Below are 20,332 nucleotides of genomic sequence, written 5' to 3'. Positions count from 1 at the left end.
ATTTTTTGCGAGAGGAGTTGTAGTTTCTTTTACTAATATTTAAGGTACCATGTGATGTACTGGGAAACTGAAAAATAATTTTTTGGGGGTGAAATTGGGAAAAACTAAATTTTTTTTTCTCTTTTGGATTCCGTTTTTACGGCTTTGTTTGTGCTGTAAAATTAACAACTTGGACCCAACAGGTATTCAGCTTTTTGGGCCGATAAACTTCCAAGTAACAAAAATTTGAGCTATCACCTATGGAATCCCTTTGCCTCTAGGGCTAATCAACCGGGATTACTAACTTTCCTTATTCACGTACCCGCACGAGTGTCACCCAGTCCGCCTGCTGGAGGCAAATTGCCATTTATTCTTACGTGGGAGAAGGAGTTGGGGAACCAACTTGACCGGGATCAATGGAGATTTATTTGTGCTAATTCTAGCAGGGGGGAGTCTGCAGGTCACTCTGATGGAGACTTCTCAAAGTTTTACATAGAATATATATGGTACCAACCAGAATACGTGCCATAAATCCTGATCATACTGGTACTCATCAGCACACGTGGTGGACCTGTCGTAGAGTCCATCATTTTTGGAAAGCCATCATTGCATTCGCTAATTCTGTGATGAATGTATGTATAGAGATCGCTCTGGAAATTTGCTTATTAGGGACTATAAACCAATTATAAACAATTCCTTATGACGTCCATATAGCACAAAACTGGAGGCCCTCTTTAATTTCAATTACAGCGGTAAAAAAAAACGTGAATACGATTTTAGTCTACGAAAAACTCAATGCCATTAGGCATGAGATTTGCTACGATTCTTTATGATATGCATCTTTTGTATTTCAATAAATTGATTTTAAACATAAAAACGACAGCTCAACTTTATTCTGTTGATCAACAAGATTACGGTGATACCAAATTATTATATTATTTTTTTTAAATATTTTACTACTTTGACAAACTATTTTTGTTAAAAAAAATTTGTTGCCATATTCTGAAAACCATAACTTTCCTAGTTTTTTTTTCATCGATTTGAGCGGTGTGGTGGCTTATTTTTGGCGGTACGAGCTGTAGTTTCTATTGGTAGCAGTTTTTGGTACATACGACTGTGATTCGTTTCTATTACATTTAGATTCTAGTGTTTAAAAAAAAAAATATATATATTCCTTTGACCGGCGTTTACCCTAGTTATTGTTTTATATTGTAAAGACTTATGACCGGGCAATACCAATTTTGTCTATCTTTTTTTACATTACATAGGAAAAGCTGTTTTTTTGTTTTTAATTGTTTAATATACTTTGTACACTACTATAAACGTTAACTATTTTTGTTGCATTTTTTTTTAGTAGTCCCCCCTAGCAGATTTGAACCAGCATTAGATCGCTGGTACAATACTCTACAATACTAATGTATTGCAGTATATTGTCATTTTTATCGGCTCTTGTTAAGACCTGCCAGAGGCAAGGCTTAACAGGAGCAGAAAGAAGGTAGACCTCTAGGGCCTTCATTAGGCCCTGGGCTGCCATGACTACCATTAGCGCCACTAGTTTGTGTCGGGGGGTGGAAAGGCTGTCGGAGGGGGCTGCCCCCTCAACGGCTTAGTAAGTAGCATCTAAGTAGTTAAATGGCCAGGATCAGTCGTAAGAAAAAGTTGTTGCTTGGAGCCCGTAAAAGTATTTTATTTAAAAACCTGTTGCTGCAGTTCATATGACATTGTTATGTTTTAGGTTACCGCACAACTGCAGCAGCCAGATTCCTCACAAACTGCAGATATTGAGGACTTTGGAGTGGGGAAACGTCTGCAGCCCACTATTCCTATAAGTACAAAGCGAAAACGTGTAACGACAGCAGTGGAGAGTCAAGGTGTCTCACAAGATTTAGCACTTACACAGTCTTGGAGGGAGGTCTTGGGTCAACCACCTCCACTGGGCACCACAAATGTGAGTGACATTTTTATCGAATGGTTTTTCATAACGTTATCACTGGCTGCAGTTAGGTTCCAAGTTAGTGTTTTGTTTTTTTTTTCCCCCCTGATTTCTATTCAATTGAACGTTCACAGGAAGAGAGACTCGTTTGGTTGCGTTATCACAAGAAAAAGTGGGAGATACAGGCACGTCAGCGCAAAGAACGACAGAAGAAACGACGATTAGAGGATGGAGATGCAGTCCCTGGAGCAGGAGGTGTAGTCCGTGAAGCCCAAACAGCTGGGTTAGGCAATTTCTTGCGTCGAACAGCTCGTAGCATTCTTGACCTACCCTGGCAGATTGTGCAGGTTAAGACTTTGACTTTTTTTTTTCTGCAAGTGATCTGTGCAGCAAGAGCTATAAGCTTTTAATTACATTCTTCTAACTTTTTCAGATTGGGGAAAGCAGTCAGCCAGGTATCTTCCACCTGTGGGCAGTGATTGGCAGCGACTTGCACTGCATCAAGCTTAACATTCCTCGTCTTTTCTATGTCAACCAAAGAGTAGCCAAAACAGAGGAAGCGGTGGTGTACAAAAAGGTTGGTGCTTTTCTGCTGTCATAAATGTATTGTTCAATGGTGCCGGTTTCTTTTCATTTCAGAAGATTAGTGGGCTCCCTGACACAGCTGGTTATGCATTCCGCAGGGGAACCTGAAATATTGGAGCTGGTAATGTATGTATGCCTGCCGGTATACTGCTGAGGCCACAAATGTCTACAACTTTTTGTCTCGTGAACAATCAGCAACTGCCATTTTGTGTGTAACAATAGTGGTGGTCAACCGAGAACACAGAAGTTTTCCACTTTCCCCTTGTAAATTAACTGCATAAAATGCTATAAATATTGCTTCAGTCTGCATGAGTGGATTTGTTCTAAGAGACCGCATTAACGGTTACAAGGCCTTCGCTTATCAAAAAACCATATGCACTCTTATTTCTACAGGTGAATAGAATCTTGCCTCGCTCTAACCCAGTGTTTAATTTGTATGAATATTCTGTACCAGAGGACATGTACCAGGAGCACATAAATGAGATTAATGCGGATCTGTCTGCTCCAGACATCGAGGGAGTGTACGAAACACAGGTAATAAGTCACAAATACCACTTCTAAGGTCACTTGTATTTTATGTAGGGGCATACAAATGTACCTTTTTAAATAGGTGTTTCCACCTTGAGCATTTGCGTCGTCCACAGGATACGTGACTTCTGTTCTCCTGTTAAGTGCGGGTCTCACCTCCAGGTACCCTCACCTATCTGACATTTATGGTATATCCTGTGGATATGCCCAATATGAGACTACCTTAAACCCTTAAGGACACGGCCAATTTTGGCCTTGAGGATAGAACAATTTTATATTTCCCTCTTTGCATCCCGATGCTCATAACTCTTTTTTATTTTTTGTACGACGTAGTTGTATGAGACTTTGTTTTTTGCAGGACGAGTTGTACTTTATGTAGGTACCATTTTTTGGTACAAATACATTATCGTTTAATTGCTATACATTTTTATTTTGGCGAAAATGCAGAAAAAAAGCAGTTCCGCAGCAGTTTTAATTTTTTATTTTTTTTTACACCATACACCGATCATCATCAAATAATATTATACATTTGTTGTACAGGTTGTTACGGTAGTGGCGATACCAAATATGTCTTTCATCTTTTGGGAATTATATTTTAAAAAGTTTATTTATTATAAAAAATATTGTTTCTGTGTATTTTCTTTTTATTTATCTTTTCATTTTTATTACATTCATTTAAAGAGGCTCTGTCACCAGATTTTGCAACCCCTATCTGCTATTGCAGCAGATAGGCGCTGCAATGTAGATTACAGTAACGTTTTTATTTTTAAAAAACGAGCATTTTTGGCCAAGTTATGACCATTTTTGTAGTTATGCAAATGAGGCTTGCAAAAATCCAAGTGGGTGTCTTTAAAAGTAAAAGTCCAAGTGGGCGTGTATTATGTGCGTACATCGGGGCGTGTTTACTACTTTTACTAACTGGGCGTTCTGATGAGAAGTATCATCCACTTCTCTTCAGAACGCCCAGCTTCTGGCAGTGCAGATCTGTGACGTCACTCACAGGTCCTGCATCGTGTCAGATGAGCGAGGACACATCGGCACCAGAGGCTTCAGTTGATTCTGCAGCAGCATCGGCGTTAGCAGGTAAGTCGATGTAGCTACTTACCTGCAAACGCTGATGCTGCTTCAGAATCAACTGTAGCCTCTGGTGCCGATGTGTCCTCGCTCGTATGACACGATGCAGGACCTGTGAGTGACGTCACAGATCTGCACTGCCAGAAGCTGGGCGTTCTGAAGAGAAGTGGATGATACTTCTCATCAGAACGCCCAGCTAGTAAAAAGTATTAAAAACGCCCCGATGTACGCACATAATACACGCCCAGTTGTACTTTTACTTTTAAACACGCCCACTTGGACTTTTGCAAGCCTCATTTGCATAACTACAAAAATGGTCATAACTTGGCCAAAAATGCTCGTTTTTAAAAAATAAAAACGTTACTGTAATCTACATTGCAGCGCCGATCTGCTGCAATAGCAGATAGGGGTTGCAAAATCTGGTGACAGAGCCTCTTTAACATTTTTTAATCCACATAAAGGGATTTATCATTTTGATTTTGATTTTGTAACTGTAATGTACTGGCATAGATCTATATGCCAGTACATTAGCCTGTGTACTGATTGTACACAGGCAGTTGTTGGGACATACCTCAGTATGCCCTAACAGTAAATATGTTCAGACAGACCTGGGGCCCTTCAATGGACCCTGGGCTGTCTGGCCATACGAGTTATGGGCTTTGATCGCGTCCGTTATCTTCTGTAACGCGATCAAAGTGCAGTCCCCTCTCCTTGAACGCCGCGATCAGCTTTCATCGCGGCATTCAAAGGGTTAACGGCAAACAGAAAAGGTTTCTCTTCTCTCCGCTGTCAGATCGGGGCTGTGGCTGTATATTACAGCCGTTGCCTTGCTCTCAATCACGCGCACAGACGGCTGTCACACAGGACGAGAATGCTCGTCCTAATGCGCCATGTACTCGCCGCTCAGGACTAGCATTCTCGTCCTGTGTCGGTAACCAGTTAAGCAACAATTTGTTATAAATAATAAATACAAATCTATTTTAAACTGCCTTTTCTTAGGTCCCTCTTCTGCTGCGGTCAGTGGTCCAGCTTGGTTGTGTATGTATGGTAAATAAACAAATGGTTCGCCACTTGTCGGGCAGAGAAGCTGACACTTTTGAATTGGACCATTTGGAAATGAAGTCTTTAGCCCAGTACAGCTATTTGGAGCCAGGTACTATAAATGCACTTCTGTTTTTTTCATTTATCCTGAGAAAACCATTTCTTGCTTTACCCAGTGTAATTATAGTTCCAGTAGACTGTCCAAATTGACTCTTGTATGTTTTTTTCTTCCACAGGTAGTATCAGACACATTTACTTGTACCACAATTGTCAGGGGAACAAGGCTCTCTTTGGTCTGTTTATACCATCACAGAGAAAGTCAGCGGTATTTGTGGTTGACACAGTAAGTTTGTATTTATTCTTTTAAAGGTTAAAACATTTTATGTTAAGTATGTTGTAAACACCTTCGTCTTCAAGATTTAGTTCATCACGTCCCTCACTTTGATCCTGTCGTGTAGGTTCGCAGTAACCAGATGCCGAACCTTAGCAGTATGTATACAAGTGAACACACTGCAATCCAGGAAAGGGTTGACCCGGAGCTTTTGCCCCCTGAGAAACACGTCTTTGAAGTTCGAGCAGAGACTGATTTAAAAACAGTGTATCGGGCAATCCAAAGACTACTTCTGAGCTATAAGGTAAGTTAGATACAAGTAAAAGAGCTGACTGAGCAGGTAAAAAACTAGTTGGAGGATAATGCCAGTTCATTCAATGTTTTCCGTAGGATGAGAGACGTGGTCCAACGCTGATTGCATTGCAGTCCAACTCATCCCCTAAGAGGTTAACAAGTGGAATGCCTGTTCTAGAAGAATTCCCTCTGGTCCCTGTACGTGTTACAGATGATATTAGTTATAATGTCCTGGACTGGCAGCGCCATGGAGCCCGCCGTATGATTCGTCACTATCTTAATTTGGACAGCTGTCTTTCTCAGGCATTCGACATGGCCAGGTAACTTGTTATATCAGAATGGTAAATCGAATACTGCACTGAGCGTTTAAAGTTATGCGGCATGATTCATTAAAGATGCACTCCGTTTATAGATCAGAGTTGGATATAACCGGCAAATACCGTGATCGTTTCTTTAACTAGCCCCTACCACACATCATCCATTTTTTTCTGATTTTTACACAAAAGTTGGAAAAGGGGTTTGTTTGCTCTAGATTTGAGGTATCAAAGGTACAATTTCCGTTTTGAAAGGTGGTTTTTGGACCTATATCGGCAACAAACATTGTGATCATGAGAGTTGAATATTGAGTTACTATGAGATGGCGGCTGCTTTAAAGCGAGAAATTCCAATAATAAAATTGTTAGGGCATTACTAATAAAAATGTGGCTCAAAATTGGAGCTTCACGTGAATAGTGAATTATTTTTTTTCCCCCTCATTAGGAATTGAAAGCATGTATTCAGATTTGTTGAGATTTGCTGCATGCCATTTTTAAATTCTTTTTTTTGACTGCTACTCACTATGTCCTTAGCAGCAGACTGCAAACTTTTACTTTGCTTGGCAATAAACTTTAGCAATTAATGCTGACCGTTTCAATGTCTTGGCAAATCCCAGAAAAACTGACGCCTTTGCTTTAAGTTGTTTAATTCTGGTAATTCATGGCATTATTTCTCCATGTTAAGGTTGTGCTTGGCTATTTATATCTCTTGTGGTTTGTTTTTTTAACAAAGATATTACCACCTTCCTGTGGGGAACCTGCCAGATGATGTATCCACATTTGGGTCAGACCTGTTCTTCTCAAGGCATCTTCGACGACATAATCACCTCCTCTGGCTTTCTCCAAGCTCCCGGCCTGACCTCGGAGGCAAAGAAGCAGATGATAACCGATTAGTTATGGAGTTTGATGAGAGGGCATCTGTGGAAATCAATAATCCTGGTTGTTACAATACTGGTAAATTCTCACTCTTATGACTGCTAGATAGCAAGTAACCAATGCATATTAACCTGTTAAGGACCATGCACTGTAAATAGTCGGTTGCATGTGCATTGCAGTTAAACTGCTATGCAACCATCTGAAATGGCAAAGCTTTTTTTTTTTTCTTTCCCCATTAAGAAATGCACAGATGTGCTTCCGGCTGTGCCGAGTATTGCAGCTGGCGTCATATCCTAGCGATATGCCATTACTGTAGAAGATGGGAATACCCCTCTAAAATTGCTTGTCATCAGGGTTTTAGATATTTGTGTTTAAAACTCTGTTCACTATATAATGTCTACAATGGTTACTACTTTAACAGAAATTTGTGTCTACTGTCTAATGCCAGGTAACTACAGTCAAATGTCTGGGTTTTAGTGAATTTTCTAACTTGTTGACACTTCATTCTAATACGCAAGTTATTCAAAAATGATTTATGTATGTAAACTTTCATGTGTCTGTAAGCTAGTGTGTCATTGCATTTGTTGGAAATAAGTGATCAAACTTAAAGGGGTTGTCCAGTTTGGGGGATTTGTTTCTTCTTTTTTACTGATGACCTAGCCACAGGATAGGTCATCAGTATATGATTATAGGGGGTTAGACACCTGGACCTCAGGCCGATCTGCTGTTCCGGTTGCCTCTGGAAGCTATGCAGGGGTCAGTGCTGGAAGCAGAAGGCTCCTACCGCTGTATAGTGGCCGTCCTGTGTTACTGCAGCTCTGCTCCTATTCTCTTGAATAGGAGCAGAGCTGCAGCATGACAGCCATACAGTGGTTGGAGTCTTCTGTTTCTGGCACCAAACCCTTCATAGCTTCAGGCAGCTGGAGCAGCTGGTGGGTGCGGGGTGTGGCTGTTGGACCCCCACCGATCGTATATTGATGACCTATCCTGTGGATACGTCATCAGTATAAAAAAAAAATAGCTCCCAAACTGGACAAACCCCTTTAACAAATGTTTTGTTTTTGTTTTCCGCAGTGTGTGTAGAGCTTGATCTTCAGAGTCTGGCTGTAAACAGTATCCTGCAATCGCACCATATTAATGACCTGGAAGGGGCTGGTAGCATTGGCATCAGTTTTGATGTTCTACAGCAAGCATCCCTCGAGGACATGGTTACTGGGAATCAAGCCAGTGCTGTGGCCAGTTATGATGAGACTGCCCTTTGCTCTAACACCTTCAGGTACGGTATTTAATATGTAGTTGATTTATTATATCGATACAATGGGAACAACCTACTATAAAAAATAAATATGCACAAGGAATTGAAAGCAGAATATGAGTGTCAATTGAAACTTAGATCTACAGTCATTTGTGTATGACACATGATTTTATCTCTACTCTTAGGATTTTGAAGAGTATGGTGGTAGGCTGGGTGAAGGAAATTACTCAGTACCACAATGTCTATGCAGATAACCAAGTTATGCACTTCTACCGATGGCTACGAAGCCCGTCCTCATTGCTCTATGACCCTGCCCTCCATCGAACCCTCCACAATATGATGAAAAAGTTGTTTCTACAGTGCGTAAAATAAGGTTCTATATTAACTTTGTGTTGAAAATGTTGGTTTATGGTACATGAGACTATTGTCTTTTTTTGGGTTTTTTTCTTATTAGGATTTTGTTTGGTGTCATGAACGTTATAGTATATAAGAATTTACATGAATTATAAATATAAAAGATGGTTTATTCTGTTGCGAGTGTTTGCGTGGCTAGATGTATTGTCCCCTATTACCAATAGTTGGTAATGTGTGTTTTGTATATAGTTTTGTTGGTTGTATTGTGGATCTGTTCAGCAGTTTCTTTCTCTTAGTCTTTCCATTTCATTAGACATTTAATTATTAGATTTACCTGATTTTACATTTATATTTTCCTGTATTTTACACCACTAAAATGTAAGGAATTTTTTAAAGGAAGAAACTACAGTAGTTTTGTAGAAATTATAAAACATTGCAAAACTGCTCACATTCTGATTTTTGACCATGCGCATTTCTCTTTATACCACAAGACATTTCACTCTGGCCTACTCTACTATGTAGAATACGTATGACCGAATATTTTCCCCTTTTAAAGAAGTACATGTATTGGTAGATCACATTATGCTTTTCTATTCTCTAATAGATTGGTAGCTGAATTTAAACGGCTTGGCTCCTCTGTTGTGTATGCTAACTTTAATCGCATCATCCTCTGCACTAAGAAGCGGCGAGTGGAAGATGCCATTGCTTATGTGGAATACATTACCCAGAGGTAGGTACCTGCCTTCTGTCTTGAACATGTTTGTGTCCAGCATACTGGTGAAGTCATTCCAATAATGTCTTCTTGTAGTATTCACACCAAGGAGATATTTCACTCTCTCACGATCTCCTTTTCACGCTGTTGGGAATTTTTGCTCTGGATGGACCCTGCAAACTATGGAGGGATCAAGGGAAAACTTCCGTCTAGTGTGCACTATGGAGAGGTATGTTTCCATGAACTTAGAACAAAGTATTCCTTCCTTGATTGCTGTGTTGTGCACGATAAAGAATATGGCTTCTCTTTTGACAGAGTGGTAAGAAGAAGAAATCTGAGGACAGTGAAGGGGCTGGAAGTGAAGATGATGATGATGAAGATGACACAGGTGCTCTCTCAGACAGTGAAAAGCCAGAAGATCAGGTGGAGGAAAGCTTGGAGAACAATTGGAACATAGTTCAGTATTTACCCCAGGCAGCATCATGTCAGAGCTATTTCTTGATGATTGTGTCTGGTAAGTGTTAAAATCTGGGGACACTCATATGTGATATGTTGTATCCTACTTGACATTTTCCATTTACTTCATATAATTCTCGTCCTACAGCATACATTGTGGCTGTTTATCATAGTATGCGAGAAGAGTTGAGACGTAATGCTCCTGGCAGCACCCCAATAAAACGAAGGCAGAGCAGCCAAGTATCACAAGAGACAGTGGGTGAAGCGGGGGCAATGCCTGGTAAGAAACAAATCTGAGATCTAATCTCGTGAATCCCAAATTCCAGCTTGTCAGAAAGTAGAAAATTACATTAGGAGCGTGTGCATTTAATAACGTTGTTGAAGAATATACAGACTTTTTGTTTAATAAATGCAGATACGTTCTAGTTTAATAGAATCATGTTAATACATAATTGAGGTTGTTGTTTTTAGGTGAACATGAATAAGTGGCTACATGTGAGGTTAGATGGCAACCATATAATTGATACCTATTGTTCAGACTAAGTAATGACAGCCTGAAGATTGTGTGGGTAAATGATGATCTTGATATAATCTGTACACTATAAGGGCCTGTTCAAATCAGCGTTCGCTTTCCGTTCCGGGGTTCCGTCTGAGGTTTCCGTCGGGTGAACCCCGCAGTCGACTCCGCTATTGATCCCGTCGTTAAAACGGAAACCTGCCGGAATGGTGACGAACGGAAACCATTAGCGATGTTTCCGCCACCATTGATATCAATGGTGACTGAAACGGAAGCTGTGGTTTCACTTTCCGTTGCGGGGTTCACCCGACGGAAACCTCAGACGGAAAGCGAACGGTGATATGAACATGCCCTAACGCCTTACTCACACTTGCATCTGCAAGAACGGGCCGTTTTTCATGCATATGATTGTCAGTGTGGTTTCTGTGTGGCATCCCTTTTTCTTTTTTTTTTTTTCTCCTCTGCAAGCACTTCCTGGTTTAACTTTTTTTTTTTTTTTTTCCTCCTTTGTATTTCTTTAGCAACTGATGCATGAAACAAGGGCGAACAGCCGAAGGCCCCATTCACATGACAGGGAAAGTCGGCCGTGTTTTTTTTGACGGCTCCCTAAACCGGGCCGTCAAAAATTGGAACTTGCCCGATTTTGGAATGTTCTCCCTTGGCCGTACGGCTCCCATAGAAGTCTATGGGGCCGTGTAAAGCACGGCTGTCACTTGGACGTGATCCGAGTGGCGGCCGTGCTTTCTGCCGCGTGCTCGCTCTCTTCTCATAGTGCCAAGTGCATGTGAGGAGGAGGAGGAGATCTTTTTGCTCCCTGTAGGTGCGCAATCCCTAATCCCTGGCAACAGTGTTGCCGAAGCTGTGATCGGAGATTCCACTCCAGAAGTCCCTGGCTTCACTGTCCATATATGGACAGAAGTCAGAGACTTCTCCTTCAGCGGTCCCCTACATTGGCGGGATATACAGGAAAGTGGGGTGCCATCCAAGGGGGGCGGGCTACGTACAAGGGGGCTGTGTAGGGCACCATCTACAGGGGGCTGTGTGGGGCACCAGATTGACCATTGAAATGAATCTGTATTTAAAACGGACAAGGAGAAAAACTGATGCAAAATAGGTCAAAATCGGCCGTTAAAAATGGACACTCGCAAAATGGCAGAGAAAAGCTGACCAAAACGGCCGACTCTCAGACCCCGTCGTGTGAATAGAGTCTAATTGAATTGCATTGGGCAGTGTGCGATCTCTTTCAACGGAAAGCACACGGACGTTAAATACGCTCGTCTGAATGAGGCCTAATCTTTTTTTTTTTTTTTTTTTTTTCTGCATTGTGTCCAGTAATACTAATAACAGAAGGAGAAATTATATACGGATGCAGCCTTCCTTATCTTGACTGATAACTTGCTGCAGCGTGATATCCCACCAAAAGCAATGAAAAGTCAATGAAAAAGTCCAGATAAAGGATCTTGCCACTGTGTGTATTTAATGTGTTAAAAGTCAAGATAAAGACGGCTACATCTGTATGTAGGTTCAACATAAAATTCTCGCAAAAAATTTAGGAGAGACTTATTTTGGTCTATATTTCTGTTCCTTCCTCTAGGACTCATCACCTTTTCTCAGGATTATGTAGCAAATGAGCTTACACAAAACTTCTTCACAATCACACAGAAGATACAGAAAAAAGTGACTGGAGCACGCCATGTTACAGAGCCATCTGAAATGTTCCCCATTTTACCTGGTTCCCATCTACCCCTCAACAATCCGGCCTTGGAGTTCATCAAATACGTTTGTCAGGTGCGATTGTGTTGGTGATCAGTTATAGGCTAGTTTATCTGGGTTTTTTTTTTGTATTGTATTAGGTGTCTTTTATATTTGAACTGTTTGGATATAGAGCAAAACAATTATATTTTTCTCAAGAAATCATGCCTTTTCCATTATGTACATTTGCTGTTTAAGGGGTTATCCGGGGAGCAAAAATTGCATTGCAATAATATATTTATGTGACACTAAGTAACTTACTAATGTACTTTAATTAAATAATCTGTACTAAATGGTACAGTTCAAATCTCATGAATTATTCAGGAAGTGCTGGAGCTTTTCTAATAATGATGACGCTCCGACGCGGCCCCACGTGACTGAGCTCTTCATGTGCATTTCGTGAACGTGACCGCAAGGGGCTGTCACATTGCCTATTGCTTGAGTCCCGAGCAGAGCATCAGCTAGCGCTTTGCTTGGGACTCCAGCACTGCTCCCGACGTCCATATTTGGTCAATTCAGGAGTTTCCTATCGCTGGAGTCCCTGAGCAGAGCACTAACTGATGCTCTGCCTGGGGACTCCACAACTTCTGCCCACGTTATTGTCACTGTCCATATATGGACAGTGCTGTCGGCAGCATTACTGGAGTCCCCGAGCAAAGCATCAGCTGATGCTATTCTCTGGGACTCCAGTACTGTTGCCGACGTCACTGTCCATATATGGACTGTGATTGTGACGTGGGCAGAAGTCCTGGAGTGCCCGAGCATGGTTTTCTAGTAGCCGTAGTTCTGTTATTGTTTACTCTCCTTCCTATCGTGTTTTTGGGTGCATGCATTTGCTCACAAACGTACATGTAAACGTAATTAACGACGGTTTACTTTGCTCATGTAGGTAAATCTCAGTGTCCATAAATAGGAGGAAAAAAACCAAAACCAAAAAGTGCTTGAGAGATCCTTGGTCTTGCCTCTTATTATAGTAAGAATGTGCTTTCATGCTCTGTAGTAAACAGCCTGTTTGATAGTTAATAACTCTACATCTTTAATGTCTCAATGAGTACCCTGCAGCCGGTTTCCCCTGTAAAATGCAGGAGGCAACACCAAGGATCTCTCTTGATAACTTTTTGTTTTTGTTTTTTTTCCCTCCTATTGACACTTCATGAATTTCTTCTCTGTTTCCCTTAACCCCTTCCCGCTTTGGCCACTTTTGACCTTCCTGACGGAGCCTCGTGTTTCAAATCTGACATGTTTGACTTTATGTGGTAATAACTTTGGAATGCTTTCACCTATCCAAGCGATGCTGAGATTGTTTTCTCGTGCCACACTGGATGCACGAAATTAAATTTTTGAAATTTAAATGTATCTGCTTGTGAGTTAGGCAGTTATACCACACAACATTGTTGCTAATTAACATCCCCCATATGTCTACTTTGGCATAGTTTTTTGAACATCCTTTTATTTTTATAGGACGTTACAGGGCTTAAAACTTTAGCAGCAATTTCTCAAATTTTCAAGAATAATTCAAAAGGCTCTTTTTTTTTAGGGACCATTTCAGTTGTGAAGTGGCTTTTAGGGCCTTCTATATTAGAAACCCCCAATAAGTCACCCCAGTTTAAAAAGTCACTCCTCCCCATACATGTGCAGCATGTCAGTGTCACAGCCATAGTAACACGCCCCCTTGCCAGTACACGCTCCGTTGAAGGTTCAGGGGGTTATTTAAATATCGGGCGCCAAATATAACGGCGCCGATATCTAAATAACGGAGTGAGGTAGAATATTTTTTATTTTTTTTTTAAGTGCCCCAGGGTTTGTGCAGCCCTCCCCATTACATGTATGCGGAGGTGAAAGGTTCTCTTTAACCCTTTAGACGTTTCACAGGAATTAAAGCAAAGTAGAGGTGAAATTTACACATTTTAATTTTTTAAATTATTTTTGGGCAGAAATTCATTTTTCTTTTGGGGGATTTCCACTGTTTTGGCACATAGGTTTGTAACACAGGTTTTACCAGAGAAATGCAACTCCATATTTATTGCCCAGATTCTGCAGTTTTTAGAAATATCCCACATGTGGCCCTAGTGTGCTTATGGACTGAAGCACAGGCCTCAGGAGCAAAGAAGTACCTAGTGGATTTTGGGCCTCCTATTTATTAGAATATATTTTAGGCACCATGTCCAGTTTGAAGGGCTCTTTCGGTGCCAAAACAGTGGAAATCCCCCAAAAGTGACCACATTTGGGAAACTACACCCCTCAAGGAAATTATCAGGTTTATTGCAGAAATTATTGAAAGTAGGCTGTGAAAATGAAAATCTACATTCTTTCAAAGAAAATGTAGGTTTAGCTAATTTTTTCTAATTTCCTTAAGGACTAAAGGAGAAAAAGAAAAGATCCAAAAATATATCTGATGCACAAATAATATCAAATAGACAGCAAAAATAACAAATATAAATCTTTATTATCCCAATAGGGAAAACATTACCCACAAAGTACAAACGTTTAAAATTCTGTATCTAAATAGGCTAATTATTTACCTGGGGTGGACATGATGAAAAAACACCTGATCCGAGGAACACCTCGACGCGCGTTTCGCTTTCTTCGTCAGGAGGTGAAATATGCTACATATTTCACCTCCTGACGAAGGAAGCAAAACGCGCGTTGGGCTAAATAATTAGCCTATTTAGATACAGAATTTTATCCTGCATTCCCACATATGGGTTATGTGAAGTATATATACCTACCTAGTTGATCATTCTAGATATCTGATCTTCAGGTGGAACTTTACTAGGAATATACATTTCTCAATATTACAACATTGTATGGCTATTTGTATGGGATACGGTGGACATTTCCTATCCGGGGTGTTTTTAATTTTTTGTGTTTTAAACGTTTGTACTTTGTGGGTAATGTTTTCCCTATTGGGATAATAAAGATTTATATTTGTTATTTTTGCTGTCTATTTGATATTATTTGTGCATCAGATATATTTTTGGATCTTTGATTACTGATAGTTTATATCTGGTGGTATGATAGGTGCTCATAATAAATTTTTGTTACTAAAGGAGAAAATGCACTGCAAAATTTGTAAAGCAACTTCTCCCGAGTAATACAATACCCCACATGTGGTCATAAACGGCTGTTTGGACACACGGCAGGGCTTAGAAGGGAAAGAGCGCCATTTGGCTTTTGGAGCTCAAATTCAGCAGGAATGGTTTGCGGATGCCATGTCGCATTTGCAAAGTCCCTGAGGGGTCAAAACCACGGAAACCCCCCACAAGCAGCCCCATTTTGGAAACTACACATCTTGAGGAAATTATCTAGGGGTGTAGTGAGCATTTTGACCCCACAGGTGTTTCATAGGTTTCATTAGAACTGGGCAGTGAAAATAAAAACAATCCTTTTTCTTCAATAAGACGTAGCTTTAGCTCAATTTTTCATTTTCTCAAAAAATAAATGAGAAAAAGCACCCCAAAATTTGTAAAGCAAGTTCTCCCGAGTACGGCAATACCCCATATGTGGTCATAAACTGCTTTTTGGGCACACGGTAGGGCTCAGAAGGGAAGGAGCGCCATTTCGCTTTTGGAGTGCAGGTTTTGCTGGATTGGTTTCTGGTCTCTATCTAGCATTTGCAAAGCCCCTGTGGGACCAAAACAGTGGAAACCCCCCAGAAGTGACCCCATTTTGGAAACTTCACCCCCTCAAGGTATTCACCTAGGGGTGTAGTGAGCATCTTAACCCGCAGGTGTTTTGCAGAAATTAGCGTGCACTCGATGTTGCAAACAATAAAATAATCCATAGATAGGATTACTTCACAGCGTAATGAATTTCTGCACAGGCCGGTGTCGCACTGATATATGGCATCCTTTCTTATCCCCTGTTTGGTCCACACTCAGCACCTTTGCAGTTTGGGGAATTTTGCTGCGAAGTGTTGTCCTGGTATAATGTGGGCACCCTTGTTTCCAGCAGTTATGTTTGGGCCCTCCCCTTCCTTTTCTGGTTCCCTAATTTTAGGGCCTCGATAAATCGCTTCTTGAAACAGAAGATGTTCCCCTCGGGCCTGCACAACCGCATATTTTTATTTCCTGACTTATTGGAGCCTTAACTAATTTAATTTTTTCATAGACACAGTGGTATGAGGGCTGTTTTTTTTATGGGACGAGCTGTAGTTATTGGTACCATTTTGGGGTATATGCAACTTTTTGATCACTCCATAATAAAGGACTTGATAAGGGGAAAAGTGCGATTGTGTTATATTTTATTACTTGAAACTTTTATTTTTTTACAACTTTTTTTACACTTTTCTTTAGTCCCACAAGGGGACTAGAAGGTCCAACAGTCAGATTTTTTTTTCTAATACATGGCACTACCTATGTAATGCAATGTATTAGATCAGTCAGTCATTTAATGACCGCAAGCCAATTAGGCTTCTCCTCTGGACGGGGCCTAATCTGCTTCTGTAATCGCAGAGCAGGAGGCCATTGTTAGGTCTACTGTTGCCATAGTAGCAGTCTGCAGCGCTTTGATTGAAGGCCGATCTGCTGACAACCACAAAGATGCAGCGATCGCTTTCGATTGCTGCAGCTAAAAGGTTAATAGCAGGGATCAGAGCTGGCTCCGGTTCCTGCCGTTACAGGTGGATGTCAGCTGTAACATACAGCTGACATCCACCGCTGATGACGCCGGCTCATCTCCTGAGCCAGCGCCGCCTTGACTATGGCTACGGAAGCCTTTTAGGCCCCGCCTCCGGGCAGGCGCTGGAAGTTTTACGTACTAGGCAGACCGGGAGGCCACTATTAGGCCTCTGGTAGCCATTGCAGCCACCGACACCCCGGCGATTTCATTGCTGGGGTACCAATGAGCTGCAAACACCTTAAATGCAGCGATCGCTTTTGTTCCCTGCATTTAAGGGGTTATTGGCGGGGATCGAAGCTAACTTCGGTCCCCGCCATTACAGCAGGATGTTAGCTGTAAGATACAGATGACATCCTGGGATAATGGCACCGTGCCATCCATTTGTCGTAAGTATACGACATTTTGCGCGAAGCACTTGCTTTCCATGACGTATACTTTCGACAAATGTTGGGAAGAGGTTAAAGGGGTAGTTCCAACTAGACAAACCCTTTTAAGATTGAATCATGAAGAGATGCGAGTAGCACATCTAGTGCCACAGCTGTAAATGATGCAATGCAGTTCAAAAATCGACGTCTTCTGCTTTCTATAATTATTCAGTAAACATCCGCTTAACCCCTTAATGACAAGCCTATTTTAAACCTTAATGACCAAGCCATTTTTTAAGTTTTTCCATCGTCTCATTCCAAGAGCTATAACCTTTTTATTTTTGCGTCGACATAGCTGTATAAGGTCTTGTTTTTTGCGGGACAAGTTGTATTTTTTAATAGCACCATTTTGGGGGACATATTATTTATTGATTAACTTTTATTTGGGGGGAAATAGAAAAAAACCTGAAATTTTGCCACTCTTTTTCGCGTCTTAAATCTACGCCGTTTACCGTGTGATATAAATAACACAATAACTTTATTCAGCGGGTTGTTACGATTGCAACGATACCAAATTTGTATAGATTTTGTATGTTTTACTACTTTTACACAGTAAAAACGCTTTTTTTTTCAACATTATTTGTTTTTGTCTCTCCATATTTGAGGAGCCGTAACGTTTTTATTTTTTCGCCGATGCAATTGTAGGAGGGCTTTTTTTTTGCGGGAAACTTGTAGTTTTTATTGGTACCATTTTGGAGTAGATGCGACTTTTTGATCACTTTTTGTCACATTTTTTTAAAGTCCGTATTCACAGAAAACAGCAATTTTTCCATCGTTTTTTATTACATTTTTTACGGCGTTCACCGTGCGGGTTAAATAATGTAATAGATTTATAGTCGGGGTCGTTACGGACGCGGCGATACCAAATATGTGTAACTTTTTTACTTTATTTTGTTTTTTTAATAGTAAAGCATTTTGTAAGGGGAAAAGCTGGGTTTTTCATTTTTTTTCACATTTTTTTTTTAAATTAACTTTATTCAACTTTTTTTCCACTTTTTTACTAGTCCCATTAGGGGACTATAATATGCGATTCTGCGATCGCATTTATAATACACTGCAATACTTTTGTATTGCAGTGTATTACTGCCTGTCTGTTTAACACGGACAGGCATCTGCTAGGTCATGCCTCCGGCATGATCTAGCAGGCATTCGCTCCAGGCAGACCTGGGGGCCTTTATTAGGCCCCCGGCTGCCATTGGAGACACAGACACTCGGCAATCGTATCGCCGGGTGTCGGTGGGAGAGAGAGGGAGCTCCCTCTCTCCAAAACCACTCCGATGCGGTGCACGCTATTGTGCACCGCATCTGAGGGGTTAAACGGGTGAGATCGATACTAATATCGATCTAACCCGGCAGAGCAGGGACGCCCCCAGCCCTCAGCTGCCTCTGAGCAGCACACTATTTCAGTGTAAAAATGTTTTTGAAAATAGGTTTTCTATACCAGGCAACCCCTTTTACGGTTTGAAAGTACTTGGTATTATAGATTTGGCATGGTTAAATGGGAACAATGTTTATGTAAAAGAATTTGTTGGGTGTGTGTGGTTTTTGTTTTGTTATTTTTTTGTTATTTTTCAATGACTTCACTATATTTTTGTTTTTTTAGGTTCTCTCTCTGGATTCAAACATAACAAACCAGGTTAACAAATTAAAGAGAGATCTTTTACGCCTTATTGATGTTGGGGAGTTCTCAGAAGATGCACAGTTTCGGGATCCATGTCGCTCCTATATACTTCCTGAAATAATTTGCAGAAGCTGTAATTTCTGCCGAGACCTGGACTTGTGCAAGGACCCTTCTCTCAGTCAGGTTTGTCTTCTGATATATCTGCACCTTACTTAAATACCTTTTATAATTTATAGGTATTTTATCTTATTTACCATTTATCACCATTATAGGATGGGTCTGTGCTGCCACAGTGGGTTTGTTCAAACTGCCACGCTGAGTATGAAACTGACAGCATAGAAATGTCATTAGTGGAAGCACTGCAAAAGAAGATGATGGCTTTTATGCTTCAGGATTTGGTGAGACTTGCAACAGCAAACAACTAAAGTAATAAGATGACCAAGTATTTGTGTAATTTATTTTTGTTGTCCCTATATTTTGTCTTATTTCCAGATGTGCTTGAAGTGTAAGGGTGTGAAAGAAGCAAACATGCCAGTGTACTGCAACTGTGCAGGAGACTTCAGCCTAACTATTTCAGTGAAGGTACATACTTACAAGTGTATAATAAAGTTGACCGAATCTTATGAATACGTCATGATGACTTGACTATATCTCTCAATTTCAGGCTCTCATAGAGCAAGTAGATGCCTTCCGGAATATTGCTCAGCATTACCAGATGCCCCATCTCTTGGAAACAATCAACTGGCTTGTCCAACAGAATTCTCACCTGACCTTGTGACTCATGGAGTATTGTGGCTTTACAAGGTCCCACTCTGTTAGCGGAGCCCGGATTAGCATTTGACCAACTTCTTGTTTGCGTTGTATAAATTGTAACTTTGTAATAAATGTTGTAATATGGTTACATAGTTTGTAAGGTTGACTAAAAAAAATTTGACATTTTATAATTTGTATACAAATTTAGTGTTGATCCAGATCAAGGCAAAACCTCTGAAGTAATTGTCCAATGTTTTTGATAATTTATAAGCACAAAGCAAAAGATAAGATCCGCACACCCACATATCCTCTATTGACAAACACAGGGCAGGAGGTGATCGGTGGTACAGGCTCATCGTCCATGATTCCTAGAAGTAAGAAAGCTTTTCTAGTTAAAAAAAAAAAAATATTTTTTGTGCACTCACACTTTTGGTAAGTATGTTTATTTGAGGTTTTTGCGTTTCTTGTTCGTTACATTCGGGGACACAGACCGTGGATATATGCTGTTGCCACTAGGAGGCTTGACACTATGAAATAAAAGTGACTCCTACGGGATATACCCTGTCCAAAAACACTGAGCTATTCTGTCTTAGCTTAGTGTCGTAGGAGGCAGACACTTCTGATAGCAATAATTTTTTATTTTATTCTTTTCATCATCAAGAAGTAGGGTCACCTGTATTCCCCTTTCGGCGGGCACACAATGTCATATGCTTAGGCACTGTTGTCCATCCTGCATATGAAGAAGTGGGCCTAGAGCGCCTAGAGCGCCTGCTGGTCAGTACATCTGTTGGAGTACTTACTAAACAAAAAAATCCCACCCCACAAATGGACCGCCGCTTGTGCACTGCAGCGGTCTGTTGGACCAGCCTATTCCCTGGGTATTTTTCCCTAGTCTTCCTATGCTACCTGAAT

General features: G+C 40.7%; 1 protein-coding gene across 1 annotated transcript in view; it reads left to right on the top strand.

Moving 5' to 3' along the window:
• The window catches only part of POLE (DNA polymerase epsilon, catalytic subunit), an 88,392-nt gene extending 68,824 nt beyond the window's left edge, over positions 1-19,568 (top strand). Inside the window, exons 30-49 of the mRNA XM_075829430.1 lie at positions 1,715-1,927; positions 2,047-2,259; positions 2,346-2,489; positions 2,891-3,031; positions 5,099-5,252; positions 5,377-5,483; positions 5,599-5,775; positions 5,862-6,085; positions 6,813-7,033; positions 8,030-8,231; positions 8,396-8,569; positions 9,169-9,294; positions 9,373-9,505; positions 9,592-9,790; positions 9,881-10,012; positions 11,844-12,037; positions 18,650-18,850; positions 18,940-19,065; positions 19,160-19,249; positions 19,332-19,568. Of these exons, the coding sequence (XP_075685545.1) occupies positions 1,715-1,927; positions 2,047-2,259; positions 2,346-2,489; positions 2,891-3,031; positions 5,099-5,252; positions 5,377-5,483; positions 5,599-5,775; positions 5,862-6,085; positions 6,813-7,033; positions 8,030-8,231; positions 8,396-8,569; positions 9,169-9,294; positions 9,373-9,505; positions 9,592-9,790; positions 9,881-10,012; positions 11,844-12,037; positions 18,650-18,850; positions 18,940-19,065; positions 19,160-19,249; positions 19,332-19,445 (3,285 nt within the window). The 3' untranslated portion in view covers positions 19,446-19,568. The remainder of the gene's footprint in view (positions 1-1,714; positions 1,928-2,046; positions 2,260-2,345; positions 2,490-2,890; positions 3,032-5,098; positions 5,253-5,376; positions 5,484-5,598; positions 5,776-5,861; positions 6,086-6,812; positions 7,034-8,029; positions 8,232-8,395; positions 8,570-9,168; positions 9,295-9,372; positions 9,506-9,591; positions 9,791-9,880; positions 10,013-11,843; positions 12,038-18,649; positions 18,851-18,939; positions 19,066-19,159; positions 19,250-19,331) is intronic.
• Positions 19,569-20,332: the final 764 nt, after the last annotated feature.

Source organism: Rhinoderma darwinii, chromosome 1, assembly GCF_050947455.1.
Source record: "Rhinoderma darwinii isolate aRhiDar2 chromosome 1, aRhiDar2.hap1, whole genome shotgun sequence".
Classification (NCBI taxonomy): Eukaryota; Metazoa; Chordata; class Amphibia; order Anura; family Rhinodermatidae; genus Rhinoderma; species Rhinoderma darwinii.
The sequence above is the reverse complement of the archived record's forward strand: the minus strand, read 5'-3'. Positions and strand labels throughout refer to the sequence as shown.